Consider the following 23,835-nt stretch of genomic DNA (forward strand, 5'->3'; position numbering starts at 1 on the left):
GAGGAAAACAAAGCTGAAAAAGACAAAGGACTTACCCTGGGTCATTTGACTATTAACTATCCAAGACTGTCCATTCCAAACCAGGTCTCTGTGACTCAAAGTCAAATGCTACCCACCCATCACACCATGTTGCATCTCAGGTTCCCTGATGATCCTAAGTGATCATTCCTTTCACCATCCCAAGCTTGAAAGTGAGGACAAAGTTAGCTTAGCAGAGTATATCTGGTTCCTAAGATAGTTCATAGGATAGATAGACCCTTGGCCATGAGGGGATCTAAAGGTTTCTGAATGATTAAATGAAATCCACAAAGGGGAATGAGAGGAGGGCTAGGGAAGACGTGTGTGTGTAAAAGACCTGTATAGATTTAAAGCTATATTGTATGAGCGGATGATTAGGTATGTTAGTAGGTTTCCAATGCAGGAACATTACTGCATGTACTAGGAACATTACTGCATGTACGTGACCAATATGTGAGCCTAGAAGGGGGAGGGTAGAAATGAGTATGTGAGGTGTGTGTGTGTGTGTATGTGTGTGTGGCATGCACACTGACATCTGAAACCTGCCGAGACATGTCAAAGCTTAAAATAGATGTTAACACATCACCCTTTCTCTGGCGATAGCAGCGGTGGTAGCAGAGGCAGCAGCAGCAGCAGCAGCAGCAGAGGGGGCGGCAGCAGCCGCAGGAGGTGGAGGAGGAGGAGAGAGAGACATGGCTGTCTGGTTGGCTTTGCCTGCGCCCGTCCCTGAAAGCTAAGATTTCCAGCCTGGAAAGAGGTAACTGAGATTGGGTGCGTTTCCCGCTCTTCTGGGTGCTGGGGTTTGGGATGGAGCAAACAGCTTGGGGACCATGGGAGAAAGGGGAAGGGGGAAGATGGGAAAAGAGCGCGGAGGATGTTTTGTTCCTTTCCCCCACTGTCCTCCCTCCCAGTGTCTGTGATGGCAGGGGTTGTGGGTCTGCCATGAACCTGTTACAACAGCAGCAGCCCAGGGAGGGGAAAGGGATGGAGGAGGGGAAGAGACAGACTAAGAAACAGAGATACCGAGAGACCAACAGACAGACAAACAGGCAGGCAGACACGGAGACAGAAGAGATAGAGAGGGGAAAGAGAGGGGGACAGACAGACAAGACAGAGATAATGACAGAAACAGAGAGTAGAAGACAAGGAAGCCCTCAGCCTGGCTTTATCCAGAGGCTAGAAATGAACAGTGTGTCCAGAGATGGGGTTATGTGTCTAGGGGAGTCATATAATACTCCTTTCTTGTTCTGGCTCCCCATTTCCTTCCTACAACCACACACGCACCTTCCACCCACAGCTAAGGAAAAAGGATGCATGGGGGTAGGGGGCCTTCAGACCTCAGAAGCAGGAACAGAAAGCCATTGTCCTGGTTGCTGGGCTTCATTTCCCACCCCTTCCAGCTCAGTTGGTGGGAAAACAGCTGTCTATCCCTAAAGATCCTAAGCTCCAGTATCCCTTCCTTACCCCTTCCCTTTCCTAATCCCTCCACTCCATGATAATATTGTGGAAAGAATTCCATTTTGGAAGTCCAAGAAAGGACCTAAGTTTTGAATCCCAAGCTCTGACACTACTTATGTGACCTTGGACAAATTACTTAAGCTCTATGGGCCTCAGTTTTTTCCTCTATAAAATGAGAGGATTGGACTCGATGGTTTCTATGAACCTTTCTAACTAGCTATTTTCAGCTCCTAAGAATGATACCTATAAATAAAGAACAAATCTGCTTTTCTGACCCAATGGGTAGAGGGGGTGCAGGGAGATGGAGAGAGGATCTCTCAGCTCAGGGTAACCCAGGGTGCTTGGGAGAGTGATTCAGACTGTATGACATGACACCGGAAAATATAAGGCCTTCCCTTTCTGCTCTGAAAAACCAGCCTGTTGCTGAGTTCTGGGTCCTGGCTCCTTCCTGATCATAGGAAGGGAAAGATGGTCCAGGCCAGGAGAAGAGGATGCTCAGGGAATTTGTTAGCCCTGCCTTTCCAACAATCTACAAGCATATATTAAGTGTCCACTATGCATCAGGCGCTGCCAGAGGGGCTGGGATTAGAAACGCAGAAATGAAACAGTCCCTGCTCTCAAGGAGGTCACAGTCTATCAGGAAAGACAGACAGCTTGTGCATGTATGAGTTTATTCAGAATCCATACAAAATAACCACAAGGTAGTTTAGGGAGGGAGGGTGCTAGCATTGGGAAGATCAAGAAAGGCTTCATGTTGAAGGCAGCATTGAGCCAAATCTTAAAGGAAGTAAGGAATTCTCAGAGGTAGAGGTAAGGAGGGGATGGTTGCCAATGCAAAGGCACCTCCTGCTGGGAAGGGGAACCTGTGGCCCCGAGGCCCCAGGTGGCCCTCTAGGTCCTCAAGTGCAGCCCTTTGACTGAATCCAAATTTCACAGAACAAATCCCCTTAATAAAAGGATTTGTTCTGTAAAATTTGGACTCAGTCAAAAGGTCACATCCTTTTATTAAGGGGATTTGTTCTATGGAGTTTGGATTCAGTTGAAGGCCACACTTGAGGACCTAGAGGGCCACATGGGGCCTTGAGGCCTCAGGTTCCCCACCCCTGGACTAGGCCAAGCCTCTAATTGACATTGCTCTGCCAACTCCTTTTCCCAGCCCAGAGTTTAATACCTCTTCCCAGAGGCAAAAAGCCTAATACTGTGTCTTGAGACCAAGGTTGGCTCCTGCCAACTCACAGAATCACAAAATCTCAGAGGCAGAAGTCAATCCAACCCAAGGCACTTTAGCCTTCTCCTGGTGCGACCTTCTGGAGAATAGTGCCTTTCTTTGCCTTTCTTTATATCTCCAGTGCTTAGCACAATGTCTGGTATATTGTAAGCTTTAATAATTTCTTGTTGACTGACTGTCTGACAAGAGGCCTAGATCTGGATCCCTGTTCTCCCACTTAATAGCCTTGCAGTTCTCCCAGACATCACCCACTGTCCTAGTACAGAGAGGCATTCTGAGCTGTTAAAGTCTAAAAATTATAGCCAATGTTTGTAATATATTAGAATGAATGGAGAGGGTCAGAGAGGAGCAGTGGACAGAGAAATGGCCTTGAAGCCAAGAAGTTCTGCCTGAAACATATTGACCGCATGACCCTGAACCAGTCACTTAATATTGGGCAACTCTCCAAGACTAAACTGAAGGGAAGGGGCCAAACCGAATTGCTAAAGGGAGTTTCTTCAGGCAAGAGTTCCCTATATGAATGAAATCATAAGTCCAGTCCCAATTCTATGTATGGCATCTGACATTTATTACTTCATTTGATTCTCATAATAGCCCTGTGAGGTAAGCACACCAAATTATTACCCCCATTTTACAGATGAGGAGACTGAGGCTTGAGGTAGCTAGGTGGGTACAAAGGTTAGTGTGCTGGGCCTGAAGTCAGCAAGACTGGGTTCAAATCCAGTCAAAGATACTTGCTAGCTGTGACAGTCACTTAACCTCTGTCTGCCTCAGTTTCCTCAACTGTAAGGTGAGGATAATAGTAGTACCTACTTCAGAGGGGTTTTGTGACAATAAAATGAGAAATAAATGCTTGTTCCCCTCCCTTTACCCTTCTCTTTCTTTCAGAAAGGGAGGTTGAGTTGTCTGTGACCACACAGGCTTACAGCAGAGCTGGAATCTCTTAAAATGTTACAAAATACAATCAGTCATCATTGCTATTACTATACATTCTCCCTCCCCCGCAACCAGGCCCTGACCCAAAGTTTCTTATCAGAATTAGGATTTCTTCTGATATTTTCTCTCCCCTAAGCTGTTCTAGGATAAGAGGGTAGGTTGTCTAAATCATGAATGATGAATGATGCCAGGTTGGCCCATCTGATCATCAGCCTCTCCCACTCATTAATTCATTCTACAAATCTTTATTGAGCTCTTTGCTATTCCCCAGATGGCCACAGCACCCACATCCAGGGAGCCCCTAACTTTCCATCATGGCCTTCTCTGTTAGATCGACAAAGGGCAGAAAAGGGTTAAGGCAGCCCATCCCCTCAGGCAGAGACCATGCAGGTCTGGCATAACCCATAACCCCAGCTGCTGTACTTGTCCTGCTACCCTTCTCTGGATGTGTCCAACACCCTCCCCTCCATCCCCAGCCCCCAACCCCCAACCCCTACCTCACACACACACACCCTAAGTTCCCTGACTGCAGTCTGCCAGACAGAGCCCGTTGCTCACAAACTGGCAAGAGGCCCAGCACTGGGCACCTGCCACCAAGGCCCTGTGGGTGTGTGTGTGTTTGTCTGTGTGATTGGGGTGGGAGGGGAGCGGGAATCCGGGAGCCCAGCTGGGCAGTGCCGTCTCCCGTAAACAAGGACATGTGACTCTCCCCATCTCCCTGCCGGGCAGAACCAACGAAATGAACCGGAGAAGGCTTTGTCGATTAAGGAAGGGGGAAAGGAAGGGAAATCAGGTCCCTGTGGTAAGGACTAGGGCCACTTTCCCTCTCTCTTTCTTGAGCAGATCCTCTCCAGGGCACAACACAGGTGGCAGGGAGAAAGAGAAGCTGCTTCAGCCTTGCTCAGGTATATCTCCCAGCTCCAGCCTCCTTCCAGCAGCAGCAGCAGCAGCAGCAGCTAACCTGCCCACGGAGGAGGTGCTGCCACCACTCCCTGGGATGTGTCCTGGCAACTGGCTCTGGGCTTCTATGACGTTCATGGCCCGATTTTCCCGGGGTGGCTCCCGGTCACCTGCCCGGGCTGGGGGGCACCTGGAGGACACAGCCCCTGTTCAACACCCCCTCCTCAATGTCTTTGAATTGGAGAGGCTCCTCTTCACCGGCAAGACTGCCTGTAACCACGCAGATGAGGTCTGGCCAGGCCTCTACCTTGGAGACCAGTACGTACCTAGAAAGCTCACACCAGTGGGCTATATGTCTATGTGTGTGTGTCTCCGGGTGGGAGGAAAGGAGGTGCTGGTTTGTGCTGGTGACTCTTGTTTTTTAATGGCTCATGGAGGGGAGGGGCTAAGTTGACTGTGCATCTCTGGGCCTCAGTTTCCTCATTTGTAAAATGAGGAAGTTGGATGAGATTATTTCTAAGGTCCTTCCCAGTTCCAGATCCTAAGATTTTATGATCCTGGATGAGAAGGAGGAGGAGGAGAATGAGATTAACTTTGATGCACACCCTTCACTTGCCTGGGGTTCAGTTTGAGTGATGTCTCCTTTGACCTTTCCTAGGTTAGATATGGCTCCAAAAGGCTGGTACAATGATCCCGGCCTTTAGGGTGGAGTATCAGAGTCAAGACTAGGTAGGGATAGACAAGGGCATGGTACACAAGTGAATACAGTGAGGGACACTTTAAAAATAATGCCTTTTTTAAATGCCCATGTTTGTAACACCAGAAAATCCTACTCTCCAAGGCTATATCTATCTTGTGAGAAGTCAAATTTATCAGTTTATGGGTTTATTCTGAAAGTCCAAAACCTCCAGTGAATAATAACGCAATTTTCAAACCTTACACCTTGCCTAAGACATAAAAATGTCTTGGCACTAGGAGGTATGGATGTAGAAAGGAAGGGAAGGAGGTGCAGGGGTGCTTTTGGGAGACATGTGAACAGAAGTAGAATATTAAACTTGTAATCACTGGTCCTATGTTCCAATCCTAGCTCTCATACCTCTGTGACCTAGTCTGTGAAATGAGCAGGTCCCTTCAAGTTGTAAATCTATAAGCCTAATCTATAAATTTGATAGAGTCAGGGCAAGCAAGCAGTGAAAAGAATGGCAAAAACAGATTTGTGCTGAAATGTCGAGGGAGAACAGAGATATCTCTAGGGCTGAACCTGGGGATAAAGGATGAGGGTCAGAGGAAACCAAATGAACCTGAAATCAGAGTTAGGGGAGGCAGAGGCATGACCAGAGATTGGAATTTGGAGAGTCTAGAGGTGTAATCTGGGTTGGCACTGAGAGTGGTTGGGACAGACAAAGAGAAGGAGGTCAAATAAGGGAAGCTGTGTCATATAATGGAGAGAGCATTAAGCCTGGGTCAGGAATCTGAGCCAGGCCCTAGTCCCAATTCTACAACTAACCAGCTGTGTGGCCTTAAGCAAATCATAGGATCAGACATACAGAGCTAGACCTTGGAGATCATTTAATCCAATACCCTTGTATTACAAAGCAAAGTTAATGAGGCCAAGAAAAGTTAAATGACTGGACCAAGGTCAAATGCTAATAAGTTCTTATAGCTCTAAATCTATGACCCTCTGAAGTTTGTGGAGTGAGAACAAGTAAAATAATCAGGGGATTCAAACTCAGCTCCTCTGACTCCAAATCCATCATTCTTTCCCCTGCAGCACCCTGACTTCTCTGGGCCTCAATTTCCTTATCTGTAAAATAAAAGGGTTTTTATTAGATGATTTCTAAGGCCCCTTTCCAGCTCTAATGTTCTGTAATTAGGCTTGAGTAATGAGCTGGAATTAGGGACAGAATAATAATCTAGGAGGGGAGGGGGTAATTATTCTTCTTTCTTCCTCCCTCTAACTTCATTTCCCTACAGGGACATAGCTGCCAACAGAAGGGAGCTGAGCCGGCTGGGCATCACCCATGTGCTCAATGCCTCCCACAGTAAGTGGCGGGGAACACCTGAGGCCTATGAAGGCCTGGGTATCCGATACCTGGGTGTGGAGGCTCACGATTCACCAGCCTTTGACATGAGCATCCACTTCCAGCCAGCTGCCGATTTCATCCACAGAGCCCTGAGCAGGCCAGGAGGTAGGACAGGAAGCTGGGGAGGGGTCTGTCCATACTCTTCCTTCCCGTTCATGTACTTCTCCCCAAGCAATATTCATTTGTCCTTGCAGGGAAGATCCTGGTACATTGTGCAGTAGGTGTGAGCCGCTCAGCTACCCTGGTCCTGGCCTACCTCATGCTCTACCACCAGCTCACCCTTGTGGAAGCCATTAAGACCGTCAAGGACCACCGAGGCATCATCCCCAACAGGGGCTTTCTGAGACAGCTCCTGGCCCTGGACCGCAGGCTGCGGCAGAGCCGGGAGGCATGAGGTGCTTGGGAAAGGGCCTGGTGAGTGGGTCCCCAGCTCTCAACTAGAGAGCTGGGGACCAAGAAGCAGAAAGCAGGAGGCCCAGATAAACCATCCTCCCCTCCAAGAGGGAGAGTGCTAGTGCTGAGCCCCAACTGGTTGTCCCCATTGGTTTAGATGGGGGTAATAATGGTGATGGAGGTTTGTGATGAGTGGGCTTATGTAAGGGCTGGCTCCATCAGAGGAAAGCCAGGTAAAGAAGAGAGATAACAAAGACAGATAGACCCAGAGGAGTCAGAATTCCCTGGATTCCAACCCAGAATCTGCCTGTGACTCAAAAGGGAAGTGGAAAAGTCCCTTTTCCTCTTTGCCCAAGGTCCCCCTCTCCTCTGTCTTATTTTAAAATGGGAGGATTGTCCTTGGACCACTTCCACATAGAGATGTAGGGAGGATGGGTAAGGTGGTATAAAAAAAGTGTGGGGAACTCAGCTGAGATGTGAAGGGAGCACATGAAGGCTTTTGTGTAGGTAACGTGATTGTACTGAGTTTTGACCCAGTGCTCAAGGGTACCCGCTCACAACTGTAAAATGGCAGTCATCCATGACTGGGGGTCTTGAGAAAGACATACTCCCACTAGACAAGTGGACATAACAGAAAGAATAAAGATGGTAAACAAAAAAATAGAGTCTCATTAAATTATTGTCCCTCCAGGAGGCAGAAAGGGTCCTGAACTTCTCTCCTCAGGATCTTAAATGGTCATTAGCCATGAAAAAACCATCTCCTGCTTTGGGCTGAGACACTAAGCCAACCATATTCACTCCAGGGCAAAAAAAAAAAATTTAATGATACATGATTTTAGAGAGGAAAGGAAGTCAGGGAAAATCTGATTGTGGCCATTTGGTGGCCAGGCCTAAAAGGATTTAGGTTCAGGAGTAAAGGCCAGAACCAGCCTGAAGCAAAAATTGCAGGAAAAGATGGGTTTTTTCCCAACTTTCCATTCCCCCATGTGTCTAGCACTCTCATGCTTCTCTGACCCCTTCCAATAACTGAGGTAGAATTATATAGTGGAAAGAGGCTACATGGCTTAGTAAACAGAACAATGAATCTTCTTTTGAACACCCCCCTCACACTTGCTAATTGTGTGACCCTGAGCAAGTCATCTAACCTCCCTGAAATTGAGTTTCCTCATCTCTAAAATGGAGATAACAGTGATTGTGAGGATTGAGTGAGATGCTACCATTAAACAGAGTTGCAAAGTTTAAGGCATCATTTGGGCAAACTGGATACTTGTTCCAACTCTACCACTAGTCATCCTATGGCTGGTTTAATTATTTGCCCCCCTGGACCTCAGTTCCTTCATCTGTAAAATGAGACAGTTGAACTAAAAGATAACTGACATTTACCTAGTGCTTTGAAGTTTGCAAAAGGCTTTATAGTATGATAGAGTAGCCCCCAAAACACTAAGAGAATCTTAGACTCTGTTGAGAGGGGCAATGTCTGGGACTAGAAAGGAAACATCACCACCATGCTCCACACTGTCCAGAGCACCCTGGGAGTATTGTGTTCAGTTCTGGAGGTCACATTTTAGGAAGCGTATTGACAAGCAAAAGAACAATCAGGGAAAACAACAAAGGTAGTTAAAGTATTCAAGATCACAATATAAAAAAATCAGCTGAAAATAATGGGGGTATCTAGCCTAAAGAAGAGAAGGGAAGGATAGTTAACTGTCTTCACATCTTTGAAGGACTGTCTTGTGGAAGAAGGATTAGATTTGCTCTGCTTGGTTCCATCAATTTCAGAATGGTTCCATAGGATCAATGGTTATAAATTATAAAGAAGTCAATTTCATCTCAATGTAAAGGGAAATTTCTTCACCATTAAAGCCACATAAAAATGGAATGGTGTGCCTCTTTATGTTGTCATAGAAAGGACACTAAATTTGGAGATGGAAAACCTTGGATCGAAATACTGATCCTCCCACAAGTTCGACATTGAGCAAGTCACTGGAAAATGAAGGGATTGAACTAAATATTCTCCTTCTAATTCCAAATGCATGGCTTTCATTGGTGGTCATCCAAATGAGGTTATATGATCACTTGACTGATTTGTTGGGAAGAAGGAGCCAGGGTCATCTGAGTTTGGGGACAGCACACTCCCCACTTTCAGTAATACCTGGGCCTCACAGTTCTCCATTGGTCCAGACCAAAGAGATATGGGAAGGAGGGAGAAAGGAAGGTGGGCCTATGTAAAGGTGGTAGAATATTGAGTACAGAAATAGGAAGATTATTTTTTCAAGTGACTTGTCCCTGAGTGGCAGAAGGACATGTGGGTACCCCCAGGAACTTCATTCTGCTCAAACAATGCATGGTCACTGAAGGCCTCCTTCCTCTCAGAATTCCCTAAGATCTGAGGTGCCCTGTCTCCCTAGGCAAAATCCCGTGTTTAAAGAAGTAGTTTGCCCTCCAGAGAAGCTTGGATCCCTATGGGCAGGAACTGATTCACTTTTGTCATTGTATCCCTGTCCCTTAGCAGGCACTTAAAAAATAAATGAATGAGAGGATCCACAATCACACCCCCTCCCAAGAGCAGGCCATACTCTGTTCTCAGAACCTTAAAGTGCCCCCTGTACTTAGACATTTCCTATTCTAGTGAGGTACCTCACTCTCCACTAGCAGGTAAGGCCTTGTCCCCAGAAGTCTCTAGGACCCTGAAATCCTCTCCTCCCGCCCCATACTCTACATCATACCACAAACCAGCCCAGCATCACCCTAGTGACGCCCTTTGGGGAGGAGAATCTTGTCCAGGGACAAGACATATCATGCAAGCAAGGAGAGCTTGTTCACTCGGAGATCTGTGGGTTCTTTCCCATTCCCAGTCCTATGGTGGCATGACCCTGTGTCTCACACATAGCTGAAGCTAGCTGCCCAACTCACCTTGTGCATTAATTAACCCTGCTGGGGAGATAACAGTTTCTGGTCCAATCGTGTCCAACTCTTTACGAGTCCTGTGGACCATATTGTCCCTGGGGTTTTCTTGGCAAAGATACTGAAGTAGTTTGCCATTTGGCAAACAAAGGTTAAGTGGTATGATTTCAACTCAGGTCTTTTGGAGGGAGATTGGGTTTTTTTAAGTAACTTGCCCAGGGTTACATAGCTAGTTTTTTTTGTGTGTGGGTGTTAAGTGTCCTAAGGCCGGAACCGAACTCGGATCCTCCTGACTCCGGGGCGGCACTTTACTCACTGCGCCACCTAGGCCACCTAGCTGCTCGTGGACTCAGGTGTTCTTGACTCTAGACGCAGTGCTCTATCCACTGAACCATCTAATTGCTTTTATTCTCTCTTGTCTTCAGTTTGCTCCTCTGTAAAATAGGAATAACGATACTATCTAACTCACAAGTCTGTTAAGAAGTTCAAATGAGATAATAAATGCAAAGAATTGTGCAAACTTTAAGGCGCTATCTAAGAGCTAGCCGGTTTTTGTTTTTTTAATTATTTTTCATCCTTCCTCTGAAATTGCTTTTACAACCCTGCCGGGGCTGTCACTACAGATATGGTCGCATGGTGGCAGCAGAGGGCAAGAAACACCTTTTTAGCCTGGACAAAAGCTGGGGAAGCATCTGCTCAGATGATCTCCAAGCTTCAGACCGACCCAGTCCATGCTCCGCCCTGCAAGCTCTGAATGAGCCAGACATTCTGCCCTTTGCGGAGCTCGCTTCTCAACCATCCTGCCCAGCGGCTCCTTCTTCTTATTCTCTGAGACTGAGCAAATCTCCCATGTACCCCTTGGGGACGGGAGACCCTCCATTCAAAAGAGACCGACATCTCCAGGGCAGAAGTGGGTTCGCCGACACTTCTCTTAGGCCAGGCAATTCCAGGCAGAGTCAGGGCTGAGCAGTCTGCAGGTCAGCAATTCTCTTCGGAAAGTCACTCTCCCTCTCCCGTAGGCCCAAAGAGCCAATAGTGATCATTAATTCCACTTAATTCAATAGACATTTGGTGGATAGAAGGCCAGAGCCTGAAGTCTGGAAGACTCATCTTCCTGAGTTCAAATCCAACCTCACTTCCTAGCTGTGTGGTCCTGGATAAGTCACTTAACCCAGTTTGCCTCAGCCTCTTCATCCGTAAAATGAACTGGAGAAGAAATTGTAAACTAGTCCCCTGTCTTTGCCAAGAAAACCCCAAATGGCTTCATGAAGAGTTGGACACGACTGAACAACAGCAATAAATATTTACTGAGTTCAGTGCTGGGAAAGTTTAGAGAGTACACACTCACTTTATGGAGCTCAGTCAAGTATGACTAATAGCTGACATTTAAACCTTTAAAATGAGCTTTTTAAACTTTTTAAATTTATTTTTTAAACATTAAAGGGGAAATGACAAATGTTGGAGAGGATGTGGGGAAAATGAAACATTAATGTACCATTGGTGGAGTTGTGAACTGATTCATCCATTCTGTAGAGCAATTTGGAACTAGGTCAAAGGGGCAATATAACAGTGCATACCCTTTGACCTAGCAATATCACCACTAGGTCTGTATCCCAAAAGAGATTTTTTTTTTAAATGAAAAGGACCTGCATGTACAGAAATATTTATGGCAGCTCTTTTCTGATGGCAAAGAATTGGAAATTGAGGGAATGCCCATCAATTTCAGAATGGTTGAATAAATCATGGTATATGATTACAATGGAATACTATTGTGCTATAATAAATGATGAGCAGGAAGCTCTCAGAAAAACCTGGAAAGGCTTATATGAGCTCATATAAAGTGAAATGCACTGTGTACAAAATAACAGCAATATTATAAGTTGATCAGCTGTGAATAACTTAGCTATTCTCGGCAATACAATGACCCAAGACAACTCTGAAGGACTAATGATGAAAAATGCTATCCATCCCCAGAAAAAGAACTGGTGGTGTCTGAATTCATATTGAAGCATATTTTTTAACTTCCTTAATTTTTCTTGAGGTTATATTTTTAGGGGGAGGGGGTCTATGTTTTCTTTCACAAGATGACTAATAGAGAAATGTTTTGCATGACTACACATGTATAAGCTATATCAAATTACTTGCCTTCTCAATGACTAGAGGTGGGAATGGAGGAAGGGAGAGAACTTGGAACTCAAAGTTTTAAAATTGAAAGCTAAAAAATTGTTTACATGTAACTGGGAAAAATAAAATAATAAAGTCCCAAAAAAGTTATTTTTAATTAAGAAGCAGCTCTAGGCTCCATGCATAGGCAGCTGAACTTGGAATTAACAAGACCTGAGCTAAAATTATGACTTTGACACTTATTAGTTACGTGACCCTCAGCAAGTCTCTGTACTTCAGTTTCCTCATCTATAAAATGAGGATAAATAATAGTATCTATCAGAGTTGTTGTATGAATCAAAAGAAATAGTATGATAGGGGCGGCCAGGTGGCTCAGTGAGTAAGTGTACCGGCTCCAGTGTTGGGACGACCTGGAGATCGAATCCCGGGCTCGGACACTCAGCACCACACCCAGAAATAACTGGCCCTGTAACCTTGAGCAAGTTACTTAACCCCGATTGCTTAAAAAAAAAAAAAAAAGAAAAGAAAGAAATAGTATGTAAACCTTAAAAGATTAAATGTTTTTATTTATTATTTATATTTATTATTAATCAGGCAACTTGTGAGCAGTGGATGAAGCACTGAGTCTGGATTCAGGAAGACCTGAGTTCAAATCTGACCTCAGACACTTAACACAAAAACTAGCCATGTGACCTTGGGCAAGTCACTTAACCCCAATTGCCCTCAAAAAAGACACGTACCTACAGTACAAAGTACTGGAGGAAAAAGACATTTTGAATTCAATCTCTGGCCTCCATTCAATTCCAATTCAACAAACACTTATTAAAAGTCTACTCTGCAGGAGCACAGTGTGCTAGGCAATGGGGAAGCAAGGATACATGTGACCCTGCCCACAAAGAGTTTACAATCCAATAAGGGTTAGAGATACACAAAAGGCTCTGACATAAGGGAGAATGTGACCAATGCAAAGAAGAGGTCTAAACAGTTTGGAAAAAATCTGAGAGGAATCCACTGGATTTAATGGCTGTATTTTGGGCCCTCCAGACTTAGAGTGAATGTCAATGGTAGCTGTTTCTCTCCTATGAAGATAGATTTCTAAATTATTGTTACCTATCATATATGTATATAATATACATATTTCCTAATGGATCTCTTGCATATTGTAGATAATAAGTAAATATTTATTGAATTGGTTTGGATTTGATTGGAATTGGAAACCTCAGACAGGTTGAATTATCATTAAAGTTTATTTAGTGATACCCTTAAAATATCATCCATAGACTTCAGTGAAATCACTCCTGGGCCTTTCCACCAAACCCTGCTAGATTCCAGCCAGACATAGAGTATCATTAACAATGGTCTGTGGAAAATGATCTCTTCCCTCTGGGAGAATGAACAGAACTTTCCATTCAACAAACTTTAAGCCTTATATAATGCACAAGGCACTGAATGTTTTTCATTGAATACCAAGGCAAAAATGAAAGTTCCCCTTTTTTACACTAGGGACACAAAGTGGATGAAAAGCAATAAAAAATAGTTTCAAGAAGGAAAGGTTGCTGATAACTGGAGAGACTGGAAAAGGTCTTGTGTAGGATTAGAAACCTGAGCTCGGCTTTGAAAGAAATTGTTGCTGTTTTTGTCATCATCATGATCATTATAATTCTGTCTTATTCTCCTCCTTCTCCTCCTCCTCCTCCTCCTTCAATATTAGCTATTATCATTTTTATTGTTAGAGTCAGAATTTGAACATGGGGTGTCCTAATTCCACTAAAGCATGTCAACATGTTAAAATAAATTCATTTGGAAGGAGGAGGGAGGAGAGGGAGACCCAGGACAACTTGAGACTGCTGCCAGTAAGGCTATTGCCTATGGGAAGAGCAGCAAAGCTTAACTGTTCACCTGAAATGTGACTACAGTGATGGGGCAGAGGAAGCTGATAACTATTAACATGAAAAGCTACCTATTTTCTCTAATTATTCTTGCTAACTAGTTGCTAAGCTTAATAGTTTCTAGCCACGGATGTAGTACAAGTGAATGAGAATGAATGAGTGAAGCAAGCAAGACATTCTTCTAAGCAGACCAATGATATCACAGGTATTGTCTTGACTTACCTGTGAATTTAAGTCAGGCAGAGTCATACAAAGTCATTAGCTTCATTCTCTCTTCCTGAATCATTAAAGTCCAGTGGCAAGACAAAAGTCAGGACCACTGGACTGGCAATGGCCCAGGAGGCAATGGATGATTATGGCATCTTTGATGTCTAACCTAGCTCTAAGTGTTCCACAACACCTGCTTCAGACATCTGCATGGCTATTGGAACAATTTGTTCTCATCCCCCATTCCACTGGGAGAAGTCTTCACATCCTTGGGATAGACATCTCTCTAACTCACCTACTAGTCTGAGGCCTGTTGGCTACCTTCAAGCCTGAGGAAAGTAGTCTTTAAGGACAGTTTGTTCAGGGAAGGTTTCCTAAAATTAGATTTAAAGAATGGGTAAGGCATTGAACAGGTGAAGAAAGGGAGAAAAAACATTCCAGGCATATTGAACAGTTGCAAACAGCATGCAGGTGGGAGGGCACATCATGAGACAGAGAGTAAACCAGTTTGGCCAGCACATAGAATATGTGAAGGTAGGTAGTAATTTTTTGAAAAGACTGGAAAGGTAGGGCAGTGAAAGATTTAGTAGACCCTAGGAGGTCGAGAAAAGTTATTTAAGCTTTACTCCAACAGAAATATGAAACCACCAGAGATTTTTTATCAAGTCATTATCTGCCTCAATTTCCTTAGACGGGGGAAAATCCTGGAAGTATCCAGTCTTTGAGGAAGAAAATAACTAGGGAAAGAAGGTAGGGGGTCCAGTATTTCACAGAAGGGTACAAATAATTAGAATAATCCAAAAGTAGAATGAGATGCTTCCATTTCTAAAAGTTTTGCAGCATAGGCTGGTTGATCATCTATCAAGGATATTATTGAGGTGATTCCTGCTCTACTATAAATTGGACTAAACAGTGTCAGAGATCCCTTTGACCTCTGAGACTCTATTATTCCTTCAAACAGATAGAGCCAGCCTGCATGGGGGATGAGCTCCCTTCCCCCAGCCCCTAGCTCAGTTCCACCAAAGGTAACTTTCCCTTCAGCTCTCTTCTTTGCTGAGAGACACTGGGGCTGATCCAGGTAAGGAAAGATCAAAGGACCTGGCATTACCCTGAGGCAGGGTCAGGACCAGGGTTGGGAAAGTATCCATACCACATTCCCAGACTCCCTACAACCTTGACAAAGTCAGTGTTCCTAATCCCTTCTAGGGTCAATTGCATTGAAAACACAGACACAGGGGCACTCAGCCAGACTGTTAGTAAAAATATTAACCTGGGGAGGGAGGCAGGATGTGAGACCAAGGACAATCACTGCTATGCTCAGATTAGCTCCCTGAGACAGAACAGAAAGCTGAACATCGTTCCAGCCCCTCCCTCCCCAGTTTATATATGTCGGACTTATTGACTTAATTGACTTCTCTGGGCTTCTGAAAATTTAAAAATTAGGCTAGAAGATCTCTAAAGTCTCCTACCGCCCTAAAATCTGCAGCACTATGACCTTATAACCCTAATACCAGTCATGGCAAATTCATATCAAAAATAAATAAGTCACAGCCTGGCTCCAACCTCCCTTTCAAGGCCTGCTATGTATTACTCTACTGGCCATCCCAAAGTGCTTTCTTGCTGTCCCTCACACATGAGATTCTATCTTCTGTCTCTCAGCCTCTGCCCAGAATGCACTCCTCTCTCACCTCAGACTCAGAATTCCAAGTTTTCTTCAGAGTTAAGGACAGACACCATCTTCCATATGAGAACTCTACTTATCACCCCAGTTACTAACACCACTCCATAATGCAAAAATTATTTCATATTTGCTTATTTTTATTTTTGTATCTATTTTTTGTATAATTATATGTCTCAGATTTGAATCCTGGCTTTACATGCTATCTCCCTCAAATAGAATATAAGCTCCTTGAAGGGAGGTATTGTGTCCTGTTTCCAGCACATAAAATAGTATTTGATACATAGTGGGCCTTTAATTCTTGCTGATTGATTGAGACAAGTGATGTGTGTTTTTTCGTGCACATATACTATGCGTAAAACACTGTGCTAGGCACTAGGAATGAAAAAAGAGACAGCAAAAACAAGGCCTCAGTTCATCTCCTGGCTCTGGAGTGACTGGTCAGACTGGCAGTTATCATCACAAACACTTTAAGTCCATTGAATTTCTCTAGGTCTCATTTTACTTATTTATGAAATGTGACTACTTCTGTATCTCACAAAGTTATTGTAAAGAAAGTACTTTATAAGCTATAAAGGTCAGACCTATATAATTAATATTATAAAAATTAGAAAAGAGAAAACTCTTGTCCTCAAGGGATAGTATATATAAAGCATGGGGGGAAGGGGGGCAACTAGAGTACACAAAGTTCCTATCCTAGCTCTGGTCCTCACTGGGTGTCCTCCTTTGGACAAAACACTTTCCCATCCTGTGTCTCAATTTTCTCATCTTAAAAGAGTTCTTGGTGACCTTTGAGTCCCCTCCCAGTTCAAAATCCTATAATCTTTTGTAATCTTATAGAACTTTAGTTCAACAAATACCCAACATTGGCAAGGCACTCCATGTTGAAGATAAAAAGATGGGTTAGAAAATAGCTCCTACCCTTAAGGAGTTTATAGTCTAATAGGGAGAAAATTACATGTACAGAAATAAATATGAAACAAGACAAAATATAAAATGGGTAAAGGAAATTCAGTCCATATAAAGTGCTTTAAGAAAATTTTGATAGATCCCTTGCAGCTGGAAAGGCCAAGAAAGATATCTTGGAAGTTATAGTTCTTGAGCTTGGGCCTTAAAAGAAGAAAAGGATTTCAAAAGGTAAAGATAAGGAGGACGGACGTGTATTTCAAGTACAAGGGATAACCCCTCAACCCCTGAGAGGCAAGCAAATGCAAGAAGAGATTGGGAAATAACTTGTAGTCTAATTTGACTGGAATGTAGAGTATGAAAGTATGATAGAGTTTAAAAAAACAACAATGGAAAGGTAAGCTAGAACCATATCATGAAGGGTCTTAAATGTCAGTGTAAGGAGAGTGTATTTTATCCTTCGGGCAATCCTGATAGATGGTGCTATGTAGTAAATAGAGTCAGTCTTAGATGCTGGAAGATAGCTGCAAATCCCCCATATGACATATAGTGTCCTAACCTTTCAGAGCTCTAGACAACTCTCTAGGGACTACAAATTGCAGAGTTTCCTCATATAGGAGAAAAGCGAAAGAAGGTAATAAGCATTTTTTAAAAATTTATTTTTATTTTTAATTTATGGAATAAAACAAGTATCTCTATTAACATAGTACAATAAAGGAGACAATTGCACATGAAACTGCAAATTTATTATGCTTTAAAATATTATCTTTGATTCTCACAACAACCCTGTAAAGAAGGTGCTGTTATCACGCCCATTTTATAGGAACCTGAGGCAAACGGAGGTTAAGTGGCTTGCCCAGGGTCATGTAGCTGGTATCTGAGGTCCCATTTGAATTCAAGTTTTCCTGACTCCAGTTCTAGCACTCTATCCGCTGTTCCACCTAGCAGCCTTGTAATACTCATGAGTGTTCCCTTTACCCATAACATCACAGGTATAGCCCATATCCATGTCCCTGTCCCTGTGGGCAATAGGGGGCCACTGATGTTCTCTAAACCAGAGAATTGCGTGGGGAAAATCTGTAAAGTAGGATTAGGAAAATTCCTTATGCATCCAACACAAGTATGGATTGGAGAGGGGAGGGGCTTGGTGTAGGGTTAATGGAATATAAGATCTTCTTCATCCATTAATAGGCCTATGAGACTACACATGTTCTCCTTATCCCTTGGAACAGGAGCTGTGCTCCCAGGTCTTAAGGTACACAGGTATTTCAGTCACAGATGTCTTGTTGCTTTGAGCTCCAGCTCATTTCACAGCTGTGACACACCTTGAGTCACATAGAACTTATATATGTGTGTGTATACACATATATGTATATACATACATACACATACATATATATTTTTAAATTGCCTTTTTAAGGGGAGGAACTTGCTTAGGGGGAAGCTTGCTTGCAGGAAGACTTTTACACCTTTTGATACTGAGCCAGTTAGGCACTGAGTCATACCGGTTGTGATGCCTTCTGACTCTAAGTCTATTAGTCAAAACCATATATATTCTGGGAGGTTGGTATTTTGCTTTGGGGTTCACTCATGGCAAGAATGTTCACCTGAGTTTTTTGTAATTTGGCCAGATGAGACTGGGTAGCCATCATTAAAGGCCCCCTCCCTCCCTCCTACCTACCTCCACTCTCAGCTTTGTGAACCCAGATGTTGGTGCTTCCTGGTCTGGTGATTATGTATCTATTACTTTGTTTAGACAGTTGGAACCCTATATATTGGATATTTTCTTCCATGCTCACTTCTTTCCACTTATCTGTCTGCATTGTTTAATTAAAATAAGATTGTTGACCCCTTTGAAGCTGTCTTTCCTTTGGAAAGACAGATTAAAGAACCTGTTTAGCAACCCTTTAGTGTGCTGATATTATTGGTCTTACATCTCCATATCAGCTGCAAGTATCATTAAGGATACACTTGGTTATGAAAGCATTCGTCCAGGCAAGGAGCAATCAGATTGAAGCATCTGAGGGATCCTTGAGATGAGAGATCTTTAAGCGACAAAAGCAGTCTCCAAAACCTGGTAACTAATTGAATATGGGAGGTAAGGGAGAAGGAAGAGCTAAAGACAACTGCCAGCTTTCAAGCCTGGGTGACTAGGAAGATTATGATGTCAACAGCAAAAATAGGGACCTTAGAAGCACATGCCGGCAGGGGGAGTGGCATGGGCATGATAAGTGCTGGTCTATTTGAATCTGAGCCAACAGCATCAACAGAATATCCAGGTAGATACATCTAGTCAGGGTAAAGATAGGAGTTGGTGATAATAGATTTTTGGAATCATCTGCATAGAAGCAACAATTGAAGCTTCGGGGGTGGTTAATATAAGAAAGGGAAAGAGGGTAGAGAGATATAAACATAAACTACCTTTAGTATTAACATTATCTTTGTCATTATTGGCTGCTTGTTACCCATACATCTCTTGCCTTTGTGAATCAAACCACTGGTTGAAAAACATTGCAAAAATGTGTTTCTAACACCTCACTATTTTTTTTTAAATTGGGTGGGGAATGAAGGATGACTAGTTCAGAAAGCAAAAGGCAAAGGCAGAAATTAATCAAGGCCTGAATGTATGGTAGCAGTGGCAGTGTCTTCCCTTTCCTCACCTGGAACATAGTAGAAACTAAGGCTAGTGTAGGCACCTCTTTTATCTCTGAGTAGCCATTTCCCATGCTTAAAATATACTTTTTCTTATCATAAGTAACCTATTGAAATCCTTTCCTTCCTTCCAAGTCCAGTCTTAGGTACCATGTCTTCCAAAGAGTTAACAAGAAGTTACATGACTTGTCCAGGGTCACCTCTACTAGAAAATGTGATTCTAATAGCCAACCTTTTTTTTTTTCCAATTTGAGGAAATGAGAAGAAAGCATAGGGAATAGAATTCATTTTGTAGGCAGTCATGGTATATAAGAGAAAAACCAATGACTATGGAGTCAGAAAATCTGGATTTAAATCCTGGCTCTGTTTATTATTTGCAGCAAATTGTTTAAATTCTATTATTCTTAGTTTTCTCAGGTCGAAAATGAAGAACTTAAACAAAATGAACATGAGGGTTGCTTCCAGAATTAAACTTCCATGCCTAAACCCAATCAACACAAATCTGTCTGAGGATGGGGACAGGGCTGGAGTGACTGTAGTCTTTTATCTCTTTTTTTTTGGTTATGCTCCTTTAACCTGGGGGAGGGTAAGATATTTGGCAAATAAACTGGGCTAGGTATTTCTTGCACTGGTCTTAGTTTCTCCTGTGTTCCAGAACAGGCAACAGAATCTTGTAGAGGGACAGATTACCCTGCTACAGGTGAAATGTCACACTGGAAGGAAACATTAGTCTATGTTATCTTCCCAGTCAACCTCCCAGTTCTCCCAAAGAAGTTCTCATGATGTTTGGGGTCCACAAATGGAGAAGGAAGGATTTCTTTAGGGTTGTGGGACAGAGGGAGACTGTCCTTTTCAAAATTTGGTTTTGTACAACAGTGGTTCTCAACATTTTTGTTCTAAGGACACCTTAATACTCTTAAAAATTAGTGAAGACTCCAAAATGCTTTTTTTATGTTGTGAAATGTACCAAAATTTACTGTATTAAACATGAAAATTGATAAATCTTTTAAACATTTAACTACTCATTTAAAAACAATAATAAACCCATTATATTTTAGCATAAATAATATTTTATGGAAAAATAACTATCTTTTCCAAAACAAAAAGATAGTGAGAAGAGTGGCATTGTTTTTCATACTTTTTCAAATCTGGCTTAATTAAAGACAACTGTATTCTTATACCTGCTTCTGCACTTAATCTGCTTCAATATTTTGTTTTGGTTGAAATATATGAAGAAAATCTAGTCTCACAAATATGTAGTTTGAAAAGGGAGAATTATTTTAATAGGCAAATAATACTTAGTATTATTATAAAAATAGTTTTTCTATGGAGAATGGGACCCAGCCCTCTAAAAGGAAAAGACTGTGTCTTGCTCCTGAAATTTGTTGAAAGTTCAGGGGCAAAGATGTGGTCTTTTCCTTCTAGGGGTCCAGGTTCAGGTTCAGTGACTACAAGGCTCCCGAGATACCTTCCTACCCTAAAATTCTATGATTTTGTGAGACAATAATAATGAAAAAGGAGAGGAGAAAAAAGGGTAAAGGAGTAAGAGTGGTGGAAACCTGGACTTAGAAAATCAGGAGGCTCTATTCTTTCTTCTGACCTCTCTGTCTGAGGTACTTACCCAGATTCTAGGTCAGAAATGGGTAAATGAGGTGGAGGAAAAGGAATTTAGTTTAATAAAGTAAATCTAAGTGGAGGGTTCTTATAGGGCCTAAATTGGTTTATCATCTGTCCTAGACATTTCAATTTATTTGGGGCATTTTATTTCTCCCACTGCATTATCTAACTATGGTTACAGAGGATCAACCAACACATTTATTAAGCACCTACTATGTGACAGGTATTATGCTAAGCACTAGGAATATGTAGAAAGGCATAAGACAGTCCCTGTCCCAAAGGAGCTCACGAGCTAATGGGGGAGACAAGATGCAAACACCATGTACAAAAAAGCAATACACAGGGTGAATAGAAAATAATATACAGAGAAGGGTAATAGAATGAAGAGAGATTAGCAGAGGCTTCCTGTAGAAGGTGAGATTTTAGCGGGCCGTGAAGGAAACCAGGGAAGCCAGGAGACAGAGATGAGAAGGGAGAACATTCCAGGCATGGGACGCTCGTTGTTGTTTGTCCTTTGTTCTTGAAGAGGGCCGTGACACTGGGGAGGTGAGGCCCTGATGTGCAAGTAAATAGGATTTAAGCAAGGGAGGGTTGTGCAAAGTCACCAGCCTCACTTTCTCTGCTACAGCCACCAAAGTCCAGTAGCAATATAGATCAGAATAACTAGAGATGGCCCGGGATGCAGTGAGAGACCTTGAACTTTTTAAGGTAAGGTCTTTAACAGGTCTCCGTTTGATTGAGTCAAAACTGATTCAGTGATTAAGGGTAAGGTAAGAAATGAGGCAGAGAATTACCTCTTTTACATAGCCAAAAATAAATAAATAAATCTGAGAGCGGAAGACCCCCAGGGTTTCTGGCCAAAACAGAAACAATTGCTATTTACATTCATTCTGTGCCAATCAGGCCCAAACAATGACCAAGGCTTGACCTGGGGCCAATTATTGTTGACCAGTCCATGAGATCCAGGGTATCATTTGCTTACCTTCAGGGGATTTGCCCAGAGGAATATAAATTTTAACCACTGAAACCTCAAAAGACTGGTATGGGATACAGCTTGTAACAAAACCCAGAGCTAAAAGATGGGATGTCTCTTGTTTTATGAAGGGGAGGGGAAATGTCATTTATTTAGGAAAACATGAAGTATTTGAATGAAGATACATAGAGTCTAAGTTGTCTATAGCAGCTGCTGTTAAAGTGTGGTTGGGGCCCCTGGAAGGGACTAGGGGGTCAAAATTGATGGGGGATGGGACGTGGACCCCCAAAAGGAAAAGACAATGTCTTTGCCTCAGAACTTTCCCACAAATTTCAGGAAACCAGTCTCTGGTTTTCACCTGAGATACCTGACCCACCTCAGCCCACCTTGATTACTTAATTAATTAGCTTCCTTCACACTCCTTAATCCCATCCAGGCCCCTTTCTCGGCTGCTTCCAGACCACCCCCAAGCTACTTGCCACTCCTAGATCCCATCCAGATTTTCTCAGTCTTTTTCTGTATAAAAGTACCAATCTTACCTCCATTAAACTTCAAAGATTCTTAGACTCTGGCCTGCTTCTATTGGCATCATAAATACCACAGATTTACTAAAAATCTTGTCCACCCATCCAGTGTCATAATAAACTCACTACTTGGACTACAAGAAGGCTTGAGTGGTCGAATTGTTTCCAGGCAGACCCACCCTGTACCCTTGCATTTCAAGGTTCTTAGCACCCGTAGATCACAACGAACCCCTAACATACCCAACAAGAGGTCAACCAGCCTTTGCTTGAAGACCTCCAATGAGAGGGGACCCCAATACCTCCCAAGGTAGCCCACTGCATTTTGTGACAAATCTAATTATTAGGAAATTTTTCCTGGCACCAAGCATGAATTTCTCTCTTTTCACCTTTCTCCCATTGTTCCCAGTCCTGCCCTCTTAGGACAAGCAGAACCAAACTATTATCTCTTCCACACAATAGCCCCTCAAACACTTGAAGATATTTATCAAGTCTCTGCAAAGTCCTCTCTTCTCTGGGCTAAACTTTCCCCATTCTTTTAATTGATCCTCACAACATTTAAGTAAATCTCCATCATCGTAGTTATTTCCTCATGCATAACAGCTCATGTCTTTCTTTCTTTTCTTTTCATATTTCTTTTTCTTAAAAAATCCAGAATGGATCAACAGAACGATTATATAGAAAACAGGTACCCAAAACAAAGAATAGAAGGTGGAGAAAACAGAATGCTTTGGGTAAGTTGAAGAGCCTCATTAATCACATTGTTTCAAAAGGAATAGTTTTTTATATATTTGAGATGATGGGGTTAAGCGAGTTGCTTAGGGTCACACAGCTAGTAAATGTATGACAGTGTATTTGAACTCAGGTCCTCCTAACTCTAGGGCCAGTGCTCTACCCAATGCACCAACTACCTGCCTCATGAAAGGAATGGTTCTAATTAAACAAAGTAGACCCATTTCTTCCAATCTAGTTTCTCCCTTCTCTGGCAATGCAGCTGGCTCTGCATGGGCTATGGATAAGAAGTACTGTGATGCCATGAATTGAACACAATGCTCCAGATGATGTCTGATGAGACAAAAGTCCAGTAAGGCTACCACCTCTTTATTCCTAGAAGCTATGCTTTGCTTAATGCAATCTAAAATCACATCATCAGTGAGTGGAATCAAAAGGATGTTTTACATAGTAACAGCAATACTGTGCTATGATCAAACATGAATGACTTAGGTATTGTCAATAATTCAATAATCCAATTCCAAAAGACTCATGATGAAAAAAACACTGTCCACCTCTAAAGAAAGAAATGATGGATTCTGGATGCAGATAGAAGCAGACTTTTTTCACTTTTAT

General features: G+C 42.8%; 1 protein-coding gene across 2 annotated transcripts; it reads left to right on the forward strand.

Annotated features, from left to right (window-relative positions):
• Positions 1 to 500: 500 nt before the first annotated feature.
• Positions 501 to 8,891, forward strand: DUSP26 (dual specificity phosphatase 26). 2 transcript variants are annotated; one of them, XM_069075936.1, is made up of 4 exons: positions 501 to 789; positions 4,484 to 4,858; positions 6,515 to 6,729; positions 6,819 to 8,891. In XM_069075936.1, exons 2-4 carry the CDS (start codon positions 4,638 to 4,640, stop codon positions 7,016 to 7,018), a joined length of 636 nt encoding a protein of 211 aa, XP_068932037.1. In that variant the 5' UTR covers positions 501 to 789; positions 4,484 to 4,637; the 3' UTR covers positions 7,019 to 8,891. The 2 variants fall into 2 exon arrangements, with proteins under 2 accessions (XP_068932037.1, XP_068932036.1); XM_069075935.1 differs by having other exon boundaries at positions 502 to 775.
• Positions 8,892 to 23,835: the final 14,944 nt, after the last annotated feature.

The sequence above is a fragment of the Petaurus breviceps genome, unplaced genomic scaffold (assembly GCF_028583685.1).
Source record: "Petaurus breviceps papuanus isolate PSGF00001 unplaced genomic scaffold, PetGlider_PUasm1.0 90919, whole genome shotgun sequence".
Taxonomy (NCBI): domain Eukaryota; kingdom Metazoa; phylum Chordata; class Mammalia; order Diprotodontia; family Petauridae; genus Petaurus; species Petaurus breviceps.

Excerpts from the sequence above, each read along its gene's own strand:
- DUSP26 (XM_069075936.1), top strand. The coding sequence starts at position 4,638 with ATGTGTCCTGGCAACTGGCTCTGGGCTTCTATGACGTTCATGGCCCGA. Across the intron at positions 4,859-6,514 it reads GGCCTCTACCTTGGAGACCA|GGACATAGCTGCCAACAGAA; the intron begins GTACGTACCTAG and ends ATTTCCCTACAG. Across the intron at positions 6,730-6,818 it reads AGCCCTGAGCAGGCCAGGAG|GGAAGATCCTGGTACATTGT; the intron begins GTAGGACAGGAA and ends TTGTCCTTGCAG.